The following is a 17,865-nucleotide window of genomic DNA, read 5'->3' as shown; positions in this document are numbered from 1 at the left end:
GCTCAGGCCGGACTGGGACCAAAATGACCTTGTTTCCGTCACATCTTATAGAAAACTAGAAGCAAGTAGTTTTCTATCATTGCCCCCTTACTGTGCTCACCATTGTTAAGTTATAAATGCATTTATAATAATTATATGAGAATTAGCTATGTGTTTTGAGGACTTGCTGGGTGCTTATTTGCTAAATGTTGAAAATATATTATCTCAGTTATCCCCACAGAGAACTGCAAGGGTTAGGCCAATGACAAGGTTGTTTTTCAGAGAGGTTAAGTGACTTCTCTGAGGTCACACAGACCTGCACTGGAGCCCAGGTCTGCCTAACCCCAAAGAGATCTGTAGCCTCTGAACTTGATGCAGACCATGAAATTAGTGTAGAGTGAAGTTATAACATTCTGTTTCCAGAGTGTGAATTGAGTTGTTCCTGGCAAATCCTTTTGCACCTTCATAATTTGCTGAATTAAAATCTTCCCCTGGGTATTCTTTGCACAGATGCAGGGACCTGGGTCAGCTCTGTGTCCCCTTGGGGATGGAACCTGGGCCCAGATTGAGCCAGGTCAGGGAGCAGTTCCCTGCCCCTGCAGCACGCTGAGTGCTGCTTTCCTGATTCTTCTCTTTGCTGTTCACTTTTACTGTAGAAGTAGCATGGGCTTGTTATAAGAAATGCAAACATCATGGGAAAATATAACCTGAAAATATGAAAGTGAGTGTAGCAGTTAGGGTCCTAGGCAGAGAAGAGACGGCACACTCCAGTTAGCGTCAGCCCAGAAGAGTTTATTAAAGGAGCTAGTTACAAAGGTGCGGACAGGACGCGGAGTCACCTCCCCGGAGAGGGGGACGGGGGGAGCAGTCACCAGATACAAAGTCAGGGAGGAACCCTGGACAGAGGGTCAGAGTTCCAAACTTCATCAGCAGAAGCAGGAGCGGGGCAGAGGCAGGGGGTGTGGAATGACTTGGCTCAAGGCTCCAGGGAATAAACCTCCCGTCGTCCTCAGCTCCCGCTGCTGGTGACGCCGACAGTAGTCCTGGCCGGGTCGGTTCCCAGGGCAGAGGTCAGGCCCGAGAGAGTGGGGCTGGGTCTGCAAGGTGACAGGAGATATTCCAAACAGTCCCCCAGAACCCCATCCTATAAAGTAAACTCTGTTGGCAGTGGAGTCTCTGAAGACCATTTTAGAAACTGAGTCCTCAAGACATTCACTAAACCTGGATTATTCCTCCCGCATCTCGCTTAGCCCTTAAGCTCTGCGGGGCACTGGGCGAGTGAGGAGCGGTCTGCCGTATACACACCAAGAATCCTACTAACAGAGTGAGAGACACACAAATTAATGAGAAGAGAAGTAAGAGACACCACCCTTATGGCAGAAAGTGAGGAGGAACTAAAAAGCCTCTTGATGAAAATGAAAGAGGAGAGTGAAAAAGTTGGCTTAAAGCTCAACATTCAGAAAACTAAGATCATGGCATCTGGTCCCATCACTTCATGGCAAATAGATGGGGAAACAGGGGAAACAGTGGAAACAGTGTCAGACTTTATTTTGGGGGGCTCCAAAATCACTGCAGATGGTGATTGCAACCATGAAATTAAAAGACGCTTATTCCTTGGATGGAAAGTTATGACCAACCTAGATAGCATATTCAAAAGCAGAGACATTACTCTGCCAACAAAGGTCCATCTAGTCAAGGCTATGGCTTTTCCAGTGGTAATGTATCGATGTGAGAGTTGGACTGTAAAGAAAGCTGAGCGCCTAAGAATTGATGCTTTTGAACTGTGGTGTTGGAGAAGACTCTTGAGAGTCCCTTGGACTACAAGGAGATCCAACCAGTCCATTCTAAAGGAGATCAATCCTGGGTGTTCATTGGAAGACCTGATGCTAAAGCTGAAACTCCAATACTTTGGCCACCTTATGTGAAGAGTTGACTCATTGGAAAAGACCCTGATGCTGGGAGGGATTGGGGGCAGGAGGAGAAGGGGATGACAGAGGATGAGATGGCTGGATGGCATCACTGACTCGATGGACGTGAGTCTGAGTGAACTCCAGGAGTTGGTGATGGACAGGGAGGCCTGGCGTGCTGTGGTTCACGGGGTCACCAAGAGTCCGACACGACTGAGTGACTGAACTGAACTGAAGAGAAGCAGCCACAGGGAGGCTGGGTCCCTGCTGACAGGCTGACGTGTGGAGGAGGAGGATGTCCAGGGCTTAAGGCAGCAAATGGGCAGGGCACCTGCTTCAGTGACGCTCCTGGACCAGCCCTGCCTCCGCATCCTGACTCCCCTCCCAACTCCACGTGTGCTGAAAGCTTCCTGTGCAGCCTCGGAGCAGGTGTAATGAGCCTGGGGGTCCCAGGGGCCGCGGAAAACTATTAGAGAATCTGATTTAGCTTTCAGACAGTCCCTGCAGCTTTGTCTTTTCTCCAAGGCTGAGTATCCCAAGTCCGAGTCCAGGTCCACTGTCGTCCTGTGTCCTGGGCCTGCAGCATCACAGCCTCTGATGTTAGAGATGCACCTGTTTAGGTGCCACCCAGGCCTGCTGAGTCAGAAGCCCTGCGCTGCAGCCAAGAAACGTGTCCCAAGAGGCCCTCTGCTCACCTTTCAAACTTGAGCACCTCTGGTCTAGGGCAGCGATTTCCCCACTGTGAGGGTCCCCACAGAGCAAAACATACTGCCACAAGGACCCCAGCCCCAGTCTGTGATTTTGTTGGTCAGTCTGGGAGCCCTGACGGAGCCCCTCGCCTGGGCCTTCCCCCGCGAGGCCTCTGCTGTCTCTAGACTGCCTACCTCTTTGCATTTCTGTATTACTTTTACTAAATCTTCCTCTTGGATTTCCCTTCTCTCTGTCTCTATTTTTTTTTTTTTCATCTAATCACTGAAAATGAGTTAGGGTGATAATCTTCTTTCCAAACATTTACTGAGACAAAAAAATAAAATAAAATAAGTGCCTCAACAAGATAGATTATTGTGAGCAAAGCCTCTGTCTGGGGATTTTGCACAAGTATGTTAAAAATAGTATGTTCCATTTTTCCTAATGCTTCAGCCGATAGCCTGGGGGACTTACTGTGTTCCATATGAAACCTGCCAAATGATTTTTTTTTTTTAATGAATACTGTGGCTTATGTTAATATGGTAACATGCATTGCAAATGTAACCACATGAAAGTGTTTAGAGAAATATTAACTTGGCACATTATTCAAATTATGTCAAATTGACCAAAGCAAAGCCCTCAGACCATGTGAGCAACAGCAAAGAAAAAGTACTGCTTTGTAAATAGTTAACAGGTGACAGAGAGTTTTGCTGCCTTCCTTCCTGGGATAGCAGATCAGGCTTTGGCCAAGGAGCAGATAAACAAACTTGGACTTGGCTGCATGATGGGAGGAAACTTCCAGAGAGACAAGAATGAAGACGAGCAGCTGCCCTCAGAGGGCGTCCTAGCAGGGTCAGCTGGGGGTGGTGTGAGGAGAGAGTCTGGTGGAGCTGGCAAGCAGAGGCGGGACAGACCCCAGACAGACACACAGACAGGTGAGCCTGGGGTGAAGATGGTGCGGGAAGCTGGGTGGAGCAGAAATGGAGCTCAGGGAGGCCTCAGGTGGACGGGTCACTGCAGTTCAGTTCGGACGCTCAGTCGTGCCCGACTATTTTTGACCCACGAACTGCAGTATGCCAGACCTCCCTATACATCACCAACTCCTAGAGCTTGCTCAAACTCACGTCCATCGAATTGATGATGCCATCCAACCATCTCATTCTCTGTCATCCCCTTCTCCTGCCTTCTGTCTTTCCCAGCATTGGGGCTTTTCCAATGAGTCACTTCTTTGCATCAGATGGCTGAGTATTGGAGCTTCAGCTTCAGCATCAGTCCTTCCAATGATATTCAGGACTGATTTCCTTTAGGACTGACTAGTTGGATCTCCGTGCAGTACAAGGGACTCTCAAGAGTCTTCTCCAACACCACAGTTCAAAAGCATCAATTCTTCTGCACTCAGCTTTCTTCATAGTCCAACTCTCACATCCATACATGACTATTGGAAAAACCATAGCTTTGGCTAGACGGACCTTTGTTGGCAAAGTATTGTCTCTGCTTTTTAATATGCTATCTAGGTTGGTCATAGCTTTTCTTCCAAGGAGCAAGCGTCTTTTAGTGTCATGGCTGCAAGCCCTGTCTGCAGTGATTTTGGAGCCCAAGAAAATAAAGTCTCTCACTGTTTCCATTGTTTCCTCATCTATTTGCCATGAAGTTATGGGACCAAATGCCATGATCTTAGTGTGGAGTTTTTTTAAATGAATTAATTTATTTTAATTGGGGGCTGATTACTTTACAATACTGTACTGGTTTTTGCCATACACTGACATGAATCCGTCATGGGTGTACATGTGTCCCTCCATCCTGAACCCCTCTCCCTCCTCCCTTCCCATCTCATCCCTCTAGGTTGTCCCAATGCACCAGCTTTGAGTGCCCTGTTTCATGGTTTGAACTTGAACTGGCCATCTATTTCACATGTGGTAATATACAAGTTTCAATACTATTCTCTCAAATCATCCCACCCTTGCCTTCTCCACAGAGTCCAAAAGTCCGTTTTTTACATCAGTGTCTCTTTTGTTGTCTCGCATACAGGGTCATCGTGACCATCTTTCTAAATTCCATATATATGCGTTAGTATACTGTATTGGTGTTTTTCTTTCTGGCTTTCTTCACTCTGTATAATAGGCTCCAGTTTCATCCACCTCATTAGAACTGATTCAAATGTATTCTTTTTAATGGCTGAGTAATACTCCATTGTGTATATGTACCACTGCTTTCTTATCCATTCATCTGCTGATGGGCATCTAGGTTGCTTCCATGTCCTGGCTATTATAAACAGTGCTGTGATGAACACTGGGGTACAGGTGTCTCTTTCAATTCTAGTTTCCTCAGTGTGTATGCCCAGCAGTGGGATTGCTGGGTCGTATGGCAGTTCTATTTCCAGTTTTTTAAGGAATCTCCACACTGTTCTCCGTAGTGGCTGTACTAGTTTGCATTCCCACCAACAGTGTAAGAAGGTTCCCTTTTCTCCACACCCTCTCCAGCATTTATTGCTTGTAGACTTTTGGATCCCAGCCATTCTGACCTGCGTGAGATAGTACCTCATTGTGGTTTTGATTTGCATGTCTCTGATAATGAGTGGTGCTGAGCATCTTTTCGTGTGTGTGTTAGCCACCTGTGTGTCTTCTTTGGAGAAACGTCTGTTCAGTCCTTTGGCCCATTTTCTGATTGGGCCTTTTACGTTTCTGGTATTGAGCTACATGAGCTGCTTGTATATTTTGAAGATCAATTCTTTGTCAGTTGTTTTGTTTGTTATTATTTTCTCCCATTCTGAAGGCTGTCTTTTCACCTTGCTTATAGTTTACTTTGCAAAAGCTTTTAAGTTTAATTAGGTCTCATTTGTTTATTTTTGCTTTTTTCCCATTACTCTGGAAGGTGGGTCATTAGAGGATCTTGCTATGATTTATGTCAGAGAGTGTTCTGCCTATGTTTTCCTCTAGGAGTTCTATAGTTTATGGTCTTACATTTAGATCTTTAATCCATTTTGAGTTTATTTTTATAGTGTTAGAAAGTGTTCTAGTTTCATTCTTTTACAGGTAGTTGACTAGTTTTCCCAGCATGAATGTGGAGTTTTAAGTCAGCTTTTTCTCTCACCTTTATCAAGAGGCTCTTTAGTTTCTCTTCACGTTCTGCTTTGAGGGTGATGTCATCTGCCTATCCGAGGTTATTGATATTTTTCCCGGCAATCTTGATTCCAGCTTGTGCTTCTTCCAGCCCAGTGTTTCTCATGATGTACTCTGCATATAAGTTAAATAAGCAGGGTGACAATACACAGCCTTGACGTACTCCTTTTCCTATTTGGAACCAGTCTGTTGTTCCACGTCCAGTTCTAACTGTTGTTTCTTGACCTGCATACAGATTTCTCAGGAGGCAGGTCAGGTGGTCTGGTATTCCCATCTCTTTAAGAATTCTCCGCAGTTCATTGTGATCCACACAGTCAAAGGCTTTAGCATAGTCAATGAAGCAGAAGTAGATGTTTTTCTAGAATTCTCTTACTTTTTCTATGATCCATGGGAGGTTGGCAATTTTACTGAGCACATAGGGAACCCCAGAGCAAGGTGAAGCTGATCTTTCTGCTCCAGCAGGTAACACGTTCCTACCTTTGAGCTACTCCTCATTCTTCTGTGAGGAAAGACAGTTGAATCCAAAACCCAAAAATGTTCAAGACCGTTGCAAAGGTTATCCTCACATTGTTTAAAACTAAATGTTTAATAATATTACTTTATAAATCATGTTTTTCTTCCATCCACTTCAATTTTTGTTTGGTTTTTCTCTTCAGGCTCATCTTAAATCGCTGCATATCTTTTCTTACTATGGATGACCTCCTCAGCCCACGTCCAGGGAATCAGCGAGGCTCTTTGTTTCTCTTTCTGGATGGGAAATACAAAGTTCTGAGAACCTGCCTTCCCTTGTCCTAAGCATTAGGGACATACCCAAAGAGTCACAGATTAGGCCAGAGCTGCTCCTAGTCTGGTCCTGACTCATCCGGGTTGGGTTTGACTGGGTCCCTGAGATGTGATTTCTCATAAGTATTTTAGTTCCTGCCACAATTCCAAGCCCAAACCTGCCAAAGATGCCTTTTTCTGTCTTGTTTTGTTTCAGTTTGGTGCTAAATTGTGTGAGCATGTGAGAGAAAAACAATGGGACAGGCGCATGTCGCTGCTGGAAACTTTACACTTTGTTCCACTTTGATCTGATTCTTATAGAAAAGACCACAGCGTGTGTTGGGAGAAAAAGAGATTCAAGTCATTTTCAAGTTGCCTTGGACATCCTGCTAAGCAACCCCTGAGTGGAGACCAGGTTGTATGGTGGGGGGTTTAGGTTGAGGGAACCAGACAGAGGGCTCTATCTGTCTTATTTTACTTGGGAAACTTATTTAAATTTTTTAAAAAATCTTTTGCTCAGGAGGTCATCTGGCTGCACTGAAAGGGATCTGTCTTTGTTACACTGGCATGAGGTGGTGCCAGGGACCCCTGGCAGGACAGCTGGTAAAATAAAATCGCTGAGGCTGGAACAATGGGGATAAAGGATGAAAACTGGAAATTTGAACCCCCAAGAACACGTATTTCAAACTGTGGAGATCTGTGGTTTGTGACCTCTCAGCAAAATTAAGAAATGGTGAAATCCAGATGAAAAAATTTTCAGTTCCCAGATAAAGGAGCAAAAATGATTTTCAAACCACACCCTCATCAGCAGCCTTATAATCAGATGTGCCCCACGTGTGCTGAGATGTCACAGGCACCTTCTAGGTCCAGCCCAGACCATGACTGTCCCAACCCTTCCAGAGGTGCAAGTCAGGGAGCTGCAGCCAGTGGCGATTACATAACCTCAGGTGCTTTTGTTTAAATATTCTGTTCAACAAATAGTTAAAATTTTGTGCAATGAGTGAGTGTTGGCCCCAAGATGGAGATTGAGGAGTTGGAAATTTCCATGAAACTGGCAGTTGCTGGTGACTCTTGGTGATGAACCCAGGGGAACAGGGGCCAAAGTCCCTGTGCATAGGAAATCTTGGAGGAGAACTGAGCTAGGAGCTGGGGTCCCTGAGTATGGGTCTGAGACTGCAGACAGAGAGCAGCATGGAGATGAGGAAGGGAGAAAGGAAGCAAGGGGCTGAGCCCACGGTGGGTGGACTGTGGGCCTGTGGACCCTAAGGCCAAGGACAGAGCCTGAACATATGAATCTGGAGCAATTCCTGAACCAGGGCTGCATGAGAACACCCTGCCCTGGGTACTTTAAAGAGCCCAGCAGGAGCACACTGGAGGCAGGCCCAAGGCAAAAGCTGAAGTGGGGGGGCTTCAGCCCGTTATCCCAGCCTGGTCTTCTGCAAAGGAACAACCTCAGCACAGACAGCTGGGAGACAAATACCACCAAGAGCGCCTGGCACTTCACTAAAACACAGGTTTGTTACAAATGGAGGACAGAGGAGACATCTCTGAAAAATGAAAGAGCCTCATGATGGCGGGTTTGAGGGGTAAAGCTAGGCAAGTGAACCCCCACTCAGCGCTGCACTCTGTGGAACCCAACATATCGAGCTGCAAAACCACAACTCGAGCCTGCACACCCCTACCATGCAGAGATGGGACGGATCTGGTCCTTCTCTGCTACTGATCCTGAGAGTCCCTTCCTCCTGGGTATGTCAGGTCAAATGAGGTCCCTGATCCAGAGCATCCAGCCCTGAGTGTGGCACCTAATCAGCACATGGATAACATTAGCTGGCATCCATTCTGTCCTTATATTGATATTCTTGTTATTCTTTATCAGTCTCTGTCCTGGCTCTTGGAGGAGGAAATGGCAATGCACTCCAGTATTCTTGCCTGGAGAATCACATGGACAGAGGAGCCTGGCGGGTTATAGTCCATGGGGTCACCAAGAGTCGGACACAACTGAGCGACTAAACAACAGTAGCCCTGGCTCCCTCCGTGCCGACTGCTCAGGGCAAGGTCTATCTCTTCATTTAACGCAAGAATGCATGTCTTTCACACGCTCCTGAGCCCATGGCCACACGTGGCTGGGTGGGGGCAAGTCAGTCACAGGCTGCCGTGCAGCAGACACTTCTGCATGCCTCACGTGTGCAGCCCCCGTGAGGGTCACAGCACCCAGCCCAGTGGATGGTGGAGGAGTGTCCAGTGCCTTTTAGGCTCAGAGTGACTCCCTCCTGTCACCATAGCCCCTCCCCATCGCAACACCTCCCTTCCTTCCCTCCACGGCTGATGGTTACTTCTGAGACACGCAGGGTGAAGGACTAACTGGTGACGCGCATGTGCAGTAAAACATGTAGAGACTCAAGGTTCTGCTACACGCATGGCTTAGGAAAGTGCTGAACTTGACTTTCCTCATTTGCAAAAGAGGAACATCACGTCCCTTGCAGTGACCACCTGTTAGCGTGTATTGTGTGTTGGGCACGAGGAAGGATGCTGTGAATGGTAGGTCTGTACCCTTCCCTGCACTAAGGCACCAGCCCTGCCCACCTCCGGGGCAATCCAGGGCAGTCCCTTTACCCTACTCTGTGAGCTCCAGACAAGGAACCACAGACAAGGAGATCAGGGCTCGGGGAGGTACACAGGCTTCCCTGGGTCCCCAGTGCGGTCTGTGGCAGGCGGGCATTCACTACGGGTCCAGTGATTTTTCAAACTTCTGTGGATTCTGATCTCTCCCCTTCCTAGGCCCCCTGCCCTGTCTTGAACCTGGCCTCTGGGGAGAAAGGGGAGCCCAACACTGGGCCAGGGAGCCACTGCCCCAGAAAGCAGCTCTGGTTTGGGTGAACAGAGATGAAGGCCAGGGGAGGACATGGGACAGGGACCTGAGTCTTGTTCAGCTTTTCTGAAGGGCGAGGAGGAGACAGAGGAGAAAAGGGCTGGGAGAAGCAGGAGTGAGCTTAGCAGAGTTCACAAGCTCATTCACTCTTTGATAATGTATCATTCAAGCTGGGACATTGTGAGAGAGAAAGGACCCTGCTGGCGATTCTGTTGGGACGACAGGCCGGCGCTGGCGCTGCTTGGGCATATGAAAAGAACTCTGAAAGGGCATCTTCATAGCATCACTCATGTCCGTGATTGCCCAGGGGATGTCCCCTTTGACTTCCCTCTTTGGGAATCTTTGAATTCAGACCCTCTCCTTTCTGGGACCCAGCCTCCAGGTTCCCTCCTTGTGTCTTCCCGAGCGCGGACCAGGCTTTCGGAGGCGAGTTGGGGGCTACATGAGCCTCACTCTTTTGGAACCGGACTCCCCGGAAAGGTTTAATGACAGGATCTGGCTCCTGTCCTCCCGCCCCCTGAGAACATGGGCCACAAAAGTACCTTGCGGGTTAGGACTGATTTGCTTATAAAAGCCTACAGCTCTTTGCTGCTGCTGCCAAGTCACTTCAGTCGTGTCCGACTCTGTGTGACCCCATAGACGGCAGCCCACGAGGCTCCCCCGTCCCTGGGATTCTCCAGGCAAGAACACTGGAGTGGGTTGCCATTTCCTTCTCCAATGCATGAAAGTGAAAAGTGAAAGTGAAGTCACTCAGTTGTGTCCGACTCTTAGCGATCCCATGGACTGCAGTCTACCAGGCTCCTCCATCCATGGGATTTTCCAAGCAAGAGTACTGGAGTGGGGTGCCACTGCCTTCTTTAAGAAAGGAAAAAAAAAGAGTAGCCATTTGATGTATACCATTACTGTCAATGTATCCTGATTTTAGAAACATAAGGGTTTTTTTTGTTTTTTTGTTTTTAACTCTTATTAAATCAAGAAACTCTACCGCTATCCTCTAACTTCTTTCCTTGTACTCAGGAAGGGTGAGACCCATTAACCACTGGGTTTTATGTACACAGGACCAGTAAGTATACTTGTGACCACCATCTACAAGAAAAATTGCATTTGACATTGTGAAACACACACAAACACACATACGTGCAAATGGTTCTTCCCTTTAGTAAGTGTGGTGTTCGCCTGCTTGTGTTTTCCAATTTATCTTTTTTTTTTCCCATTTGATGCCATTTCATTTTTAAAATTGCTATTTCTGACAGGCTGTACTGACATTACAGCCAGAGTTTGCCCACCATTTCTTCCAAATGGTTTCTCATTTGAGATCTGAAAATACCCCGGAATCACAGAGGGCAGAACTGGATCTGAAGCCCAGTAGCCTCCGCCCACCGCGTCCTGCCCGGGGCTCCTCTCTGCAGATGGCAAGGATGACTTGTCTGAAGCCAAACAACCCAGAATTGGATCAGGCCTCCCCGAGCCCCACTCTGCGACACAGAGGCCCGTGCTGGGCCCTAGTGCCTTGTGCATCAAGCGTGAGAGGGCTGGTCTCCCGCAGGATGGTTGAGAGGATAAGAAGACTGTGTCTAGAACCAATTGTGCCAGGGCCTTGCTAGCGCAGGCTGCCCTGGAAACAGCAGGATGGACAGCGCCTGAGCGAGGTGCTGCTTTGTTCCCACTGGGAGCTCTGTCCTGCCCACATGAGCAAACATGTGGTGAATGCATTAACCTCCAGGTCCCCCTCGGCCTCCTGGGCAAGCGATCTCTCAGTGGGAGAACTGGAAAGAGCTGGTCTCTCGCAGGCCTTGTTCCCAGGTGCCAAGGCCCCGGCATGGCTCTGGGGGTTCCCACAGCAGCCAGAAGGACGGTCACCTCCCCCAAAAGCTCAGGAATGCCCAGAATGGTTGTTTCCTCACGGCCCTACAAGCCCCCATGACCCAGGCTGATGTTCCCACCTTCAGGAAAATACCTAAGAAGAGGCCAGGACAAGGTGAGAACCCCATGGCTGCATCTGGGGCCTATTAGACTGACCAAGACCGGTCCCTCCTTCCGGGGACTTCCACAGCTGCAGTGCAGGGCTTGGCTGGGCTCAGGGGGGCTGAACACTGGATGCCAACCTTCCCAAGCCCTCGGCCACTGGCCTCACCTCCTCCACAGAGGGTCGGCCATCCCGCCTAGATCTGGCTGCCGGCATCTGCCTTGAGGCCAAGCCAGCAGCATCCAGCTGCTGCCAGGAGAGGCACTGGGACCCCTATAGGTGGGTCAGGGAATCCCAGTGGTCATGGAGCTCAGACCTCCTCCAGCCTGTTACTCCCTGGTGTCCATCTGCAGGACACAGCCTCATTTCTCCGGAGCGGATCCCTGATGATTGTCCTTTTCTGCTCAGGATTTTGGGAATCACACTCTTCTAAGGGCCTGGCTGTGTCCTAAGGTGTGGCCAGCCACCCCCGGTCTGTGATGAAGCACCAGCAGCAGAGATCTCATCCCCGGGGGCCCGCACTGACTGTGCCACAGGGAGCGTGTGCGGGCCCCTACAGTGGGGAGGAGGAGGGACCTCTGAGGAGAGGGGTGACCCCTCAGTCTGGACTCACAGGGAATGAGCCACTGTAGTGGGTCCTGTGGTGGAGATTCCGGGGGAAGGAGGACTCCAGAGAAGAGACAGTGTGTGTGAGCGTATACAGACATTAGAGTGAGACAAATTTGGGTCCAAATCATGACTTACCAGTGTGGCCTCAGGCGCTCAAATGAATGCAGTCTTGTGAGCATTGCTGTCTTTGTTTTAGAGATGAACAAAGACAGGGTCCAAAGTGTTAGCATCTTGCTGATTTATCAGGCAGTCTAAAGATGTTTCTTGGGTACCTTCTATGGGCCAGCCACAATGAACAAACAGTGAGTGAAAGAGGCCAGGCCCCTCTCCTCCTGTGTGGCGGTATTACTCCTCTCCTTCGGGGGCGGTCAGCAAGCAAGTGGACAGGGAAGGTGGCACAGCGGATGGGAACACGCGGGATAAGGTGGCCAGGGCACATGCAGGTGGTGGGCTGCTATGCAGGGTCGGGGGTCTGCAAAGCCATTTCTGACAAGGTGATGGCAATCAGAGATGGAAGGAAAGGAGGGTAAACCATGTGATTTCTAGGCAGAGAGCACCGAGCGCAGAAGTCCCCTACAGGGGCAGCCCTGGCCTATTCCAAGTCAAAGAGGCCAGTGCTGCTGCAGTACAGACGGCGAGTTCAGAGGGGACAGGGGTCGCAGGTGTAAACCTCTGTTGGCCACTGGAGGATCTGGGTAGGGGTGACATGGCAGGGCATGATGGTCAGCCACTTTTGCTGCTGTGAGAGGAAGCCACAGGACAGACAATGAGCCAGCTAGTGGCCTGGTGTAGGGGGTTCAGACAGGAGATGGCTGTGGCTTGGATCAAAATGGGAGCATGAGGGGTGTCTGGGCTTTGGATGTATTTTGAAGGTAACTAATTGGATTTGTTAATGTTTAGCTGAGGGCTGTGAAATAATACAATAAACCAAAGATAACTAAAAGGTTTTGGCCCGAGCCATGGGAAGACCAGGGGTTGTTATTTGCTTAAACGAGGATGGCAGGTAGGGGGAAAGTGGGAATTGGGAATTTTGTTTTGCATATGGTGCATTTCAGAGGAGGAGGTGGGAGTCTGGGAGAGAGATCCCTGGATTCCTTAGCCCTGGGCAGAATAAGCTCCCATTTCTAACTCACAGCAGGACACCACATGGGCTCACAATGGCAGTCCTCAGGGGTCAGTAGATCATCCCCTCCCTGAGAGAGGTAGAGAAATAATCTACCTCTCTCAAGTCTCGGCTTCACCAGCACTGCTTTTGGGGAATCCTTGATGGTGCTCTAAGCTTCCCTGACCCCTGGATGAATCCTGACCTACACTTACCACGCTTTACGAAAATGCCCACGTCATTGCAAGTCATTCCCCCCCACCCCTGACTGTAGGTTCCGTGAAGTCAGGGGACAAGCCGGCTTGCTCCCCACAGTATTCATACCACCTGATAATGAGCCTGACCTGGCAGTTGTTGCTGGCTAAATGAGGGCCACCAGTTGTGTAAACATGGTGGGCCGTGGACCTCTTTTTTTAATGCAACATCATTCTCAAGAGTCAATATCATTCTGCGGAATGAACCCAGGGGTTAGCTTGTGGGCCCCTCCCTGGTGGTGGAGCCTTCCGACCAGCACTGCACAGGCCCCAAGGCACCAACAACACCGCCCAAAAGGCTTTTCCCCATCAGTTGGCTAACAGGGAGAAACTCAACTTTTAAGGTCGCTTTCAACTCCAGCTGGTATCCAAGCTTTGCTCAGAGTCTAAGCAGAGGCAGGCAGGATCTCATCCCAACTCTGTAGACCCCAGGGAGCATCAGGGCGAGAGGGGGAGCAGGATGGCTTCTATGCACACCAGCCCAGTCTGATCCACGCAAGTGCGGGTGATGCTAAGCTCCAGAGTTATGTGGGGAGGCTGAGACTCAGGCAAGGGTCTCAAGTCACAGAGTGAGCAGAGAAGACCAGGATTCAAGAACTGGCCTGTCCCAGGACCCCACGGTGCCACTTGACATGGCCTCAAATCCTTCCTTCTTCCTCCAGCCCATCTGCAACTTGGTAACTATATCACAGTCACTCTATAAATGACCGGGATGTACCGAGCACAGGGTTGACAGTCACATGTGGGCCTACGGGCAGGAGAGTCTGGAGCACAGAACACTCTGGACTCAGGATTTCGGGGGCCTTTGTGCTGACATCTCCTTTCCAGCATGCTTGAGAGAAGGTGGTGGAAAGTGTGGAAGGCTGACAGCCCTCTGTGTGGACAGGACCCGGTTTATCTGTCGGGCTCTCTCCCTGCTCTCAGTGTCCAGGCCAGTGCCGGCTGAATCAGCATCTGGCATCCATCAGGAGCCCTGGAGCAGGACAGAAAGTAAGAAAGTGCTGGATGTTTGGCCCTGCCATCTGGGACAGAGGCTCTGCTGCCTTCTACTCAGCCTGAGATACACAGAGTGGAGGTTTCCCTCCCTGATACGCAAACACTCAAGCCCTTACACAAAACTATCCTTTGAGAGTAGAGGGCTGACTGGCCTTAAAGAAGGGCTTCTAGCAAAACCAAGTGCATTCAGGGAAGAGGGAGTGCCTTCCCCCCTGCTAAGGATGCAGACTAAAGGATGAAAGTCTGCCCCCCAATTCTTGCCTACTATGAGTGTTATTACTATGGCTTGTTTTCCACCAACTGTTGCAGCAAGGATTATATAACCCCTCCATGTGTTGGGTTTGAAGAAGAAAAACCAAGTCTGGAGAGTTCCACATGGTAACACTAATTTCAAACCGTTGGCTGCTACATTTGAGTACATGTCTTTATTAGGAAAATTATAAGTGCATATACATCTTTTCATTGATATGATTTCAAAGTAGAAATTGTTTCTCAAAAGGAGTTGTTACTTGTTTTTTTGTTTTTTTTTTAAAAAGCACACTGCATACAGGAAGCTGCCTTCTCCGGGACCATTTTCACATTTTGTGGGAGATGCCATTTAAACAATACAAAATACAGTATTTATCACATTTAACACTGAACCCATCACTGCTCAGAGGCTGAGAGTCCAGCGAGGTTGCAGGATTACAATCTATGGGATTTTTCAACTTGGCAATGTCAGTGGTCTCCTTAGGGGACATGAAGGTTTTTCTAAGGGATATTTCCAAGGGATGGGAAATTTCCCAGCGAAGATGCAGAGGGATCAGGACCCCACAGTTCTCATCCAGCTACAAAAGGGGGTACCACCGGGGGAAGGTGGTAACTCCCAGTGAGAGATCTCCTAGTGATTACACCAGGCAGCCGTCAGAAAAGGAGGTCAGACTGGGTCCAGTGACAGGGCTTACGCTCTCTGGACTTCACACGGGCAGCTACAACCTTCTGTCACTCAGGCCCTCTCCTCAAAGCTGGCCCTCCTATTTCTGGAGGACTGGCAGATAAGCAGAGGGCCCCTCCTGAGCCTCGCTGGGGTCTTAGCACCTGGCCGGAGTGGGGCAAAACAGCGCAAACAACACAAGGCACAGATTCAGATTCCAACACGCAGCACATCTGCGAGCTCAGCCGCCCCCGTCTTCCCTGCCTGGGTCCTGATGCAAAGGCTGGTGGTGGAGGACCACCCTGGAGGCTGCGCAGAGCACAAGGGAAGGTCAGGGAGGGGCAGCACTGGATCAGGAGGGACAGCTGGGTACTCCCTAATCAAAGTGATGCACAGGATTTGTGTTTTGAAAGCAAAAGGGGATCAAGAGAGCCTTTTCCTGTGCAAATGGACTATTTAAATGCATATTTGCTTTAGCTGGGCAGTCTCCACTTAGGAGCAACTGCAAGGAGAGGAATTGTCACACAAATAATTTTCCAGGCAGTTTCTCCTCTTATCTATTCCCCCCCCAATAGGGGAGAAACAAAAATTATTCTTTATTTAACTGCAGTCAAGATTTATTTAGGGCCATGTTAATTTTCTGAGAGAAAGAGACTTAATGGTTCTGGTTCATGGGTTCCAGGGGAAGATGCTTCTAAATTTTCCATGAGATTTTAAAATATCTTGAATTACTTAGAAAATGACTCTCCCACTGATAATTCGGTCATTTCATGTATAATTCAGGAGCCCTGTAGTGACAGGTTAATTTCAGAAGGGGGTTTTGAAACCGGTTCTGTATCCCTTGTAACTATTAAAGGCTCCTCCATATTCTATTTAATCAGTATAACAAAGCTGGTTTGACAATGTGAATTTTTGTTTGGTTGATGGATTTGCCATATACCGTGAAGATCTAATTTAAAGGAATACTTATGGAAATGCCTAACACATGTTACTGATAACTCAAAGATTATTAAATCTGAGAACACCTACAATTCAAGATTATTTTACAGCTATATACTTTCTGCATGTTATTTACAGTTCCTGTGAATTGATACATTTCCTGGTTTTGCCCTTCTTTTTTTTCTACTTTCTTAACTTAAAAAACCTTACTGGGAACTTTAACCAGAGAGGAAAAGTATTAGTGAGACAAATGAAAAGCAAAACCAGCAAAAACCGTTCAAGTGCCTACCTTTCCAGAAAGTGAAAGTTTTAACTGTTTAATGCAACCCTACAAACTGCTCTCAGCAAAGGGAAACATGCTAAATGTCAGGATTTGTGAGCTACTTTCCTAACCAGCAGAGGAATGCCCTGCTGGACATCCTGTAAGCGCAAAAAGACAGTGGCAGCAGAGAAGGTCCAGGGGCCACTGTGCAAGGTAACCGATGATGGAGTCACCAAATGGGGGAAAAGCTGAGGTTAGATTTTAATTGGGAAGGAATCCTCATGTTCAGCTTTGATTATTTTATGGGTCAGGCTTTCAAAACCAAAAAAAGTTGAAAAAAGTTTTTTGTTATTCCCCAGACAATGCTGACACCACAGTGAGAAAATCCTCTGTAGTTCTGAGATATCAACAATTATAGAAGCCTTGAGGGTCTGCATCCTTGGAGGTCCATACTGCTGCAAACTGAGTTCCCTTGGGCTCTGTTGATACAACCAGGGGTTTGTGATTATGGGGAAATCAAGGTCCAAATGGATCACAGCCCTAATCAGGAACCTGGTCAAAGGCCCCAAGGGGCACCTCCTCTCGCAGCCTTTGCATTCGAGGAACTGACAGCGCATGCACCAAGGACATGGGCTTTGAACAAAAACACAGGATTGGACGCTGGACAGTATTCCAAACAAGACACAGATGTGCACAGTGATTTCAGGACCAGGTAACACGAGACATTTTTGGGTTGCTTCTTGGTGCCCAGTTTAAAGTAAAGCTTTTGTCTTGAGAGAGTCCTTTTCCGGGGTCACGGAGACAGTCTTGGATACACATGATGATGGATGAGAGAGAGAATGATGAGAAGGACGTGATGGGATGCAGAGGAGAGCGCGGGATGAAGGGTGCATCTCACCCTGCCCTGGCCTCACACTCCTGCCTGCTCAGCTCAGGGAAGCCCTGCGGTGCTCACCAAAAAGGCCCACCCCTGCTCTTGCCCCAGAGAAGCATGAGCCTCCTGCCTGGCCCCCTAGAACCTATCTCCTCCACCACTCACACAGGGCAGCCTTCACTAGAATCTGCCCAGGCTGGTTGGTGCGAACCCCTCCTGGTGGCTCTCCACCCTGGACATGGTGATGTGGGCAAGTCTCCCTCCCTCTGGGGTTCTGGGGTTCCAGCCTGCACGGCTCAGGAACCTCTGGCCAGATAAGGGGTTCCGTGGGAAAGACACAACAAAGCAGGTAATAGAATGGTCTTAATCTAAGTTCCTATCTGTTACCAGTGACATTGGATAATCAAACTAAATGAGAAATAAACACCATATATTCTGCTACATAATCAAATGGTGAAGTAAAGGCAAACTGTGCGAGACAAGGCCCTTGGAAATGCACTCAGCCCTGCCTGGGTGCAGGGGGTGGCTACAAGCCCTTCCTAACACTGGTTTCAGACCTGGGCTCCTACTGTAAGGCTTCCTCAGGCGTCTGACCCAACCTGCGCCTTTCACATCTTGAACCTCCTG

The 17,865-nt window shown here is 48.7% G+C and overlaps 1 protein-coding gene across 2 annotated transcripts in view; it reads right to left on the bottom strand.

Moving 5' to 3' along the window:
* Positions 1-750: 750 nt before the first annotated feature.
* Positions 751-17,865, bottom strand: part of CXCL12 (C-X-C motif chemokine ligand 12) — a 29,241-nt gene continuing 12,126 nt past the window's right edge. Inside the window, exon 4 of one of the 2 annotated variants that reach the window (XM_019953846.2) lies at positions 751-1,076. In XM_019953846.2, coding sequence (XP_019809405.1) covers positions 989-1,076 — 88 coding nt within the window. In that variant the 3' untranslated portion in view covers positions 751-988. Of the gene's footprint in view, positions 1,077-14,656; positions 17,863-17,865 lie in introns of those variants that run through there. The other variant, XM_019953848.2, reaches the window with a different exon arrangement.

This window comes from Bos indicus, chromosome 28 (assembly GCF_029378745.1).
Source record: "Bos indicus isolate NIAB-ARS_2022 breed Sahiwal x Tharparkar chromosome 28, NIAB-ARS_B.indTharparkar_mat_pri_1.0, whole genome shotgun sequence".
Taxonomy (NCBI): Eukaryota; Metazoa; Chordata; class Mammalia; order Artiodactyla; family Bovidae; genus Bos; species Bos indicus.
The sequence above is the reverse complement of the archived record's forward strand: the minus strand, read 5'-3'. Positions and strand labels throughout refer to the sequence as shown.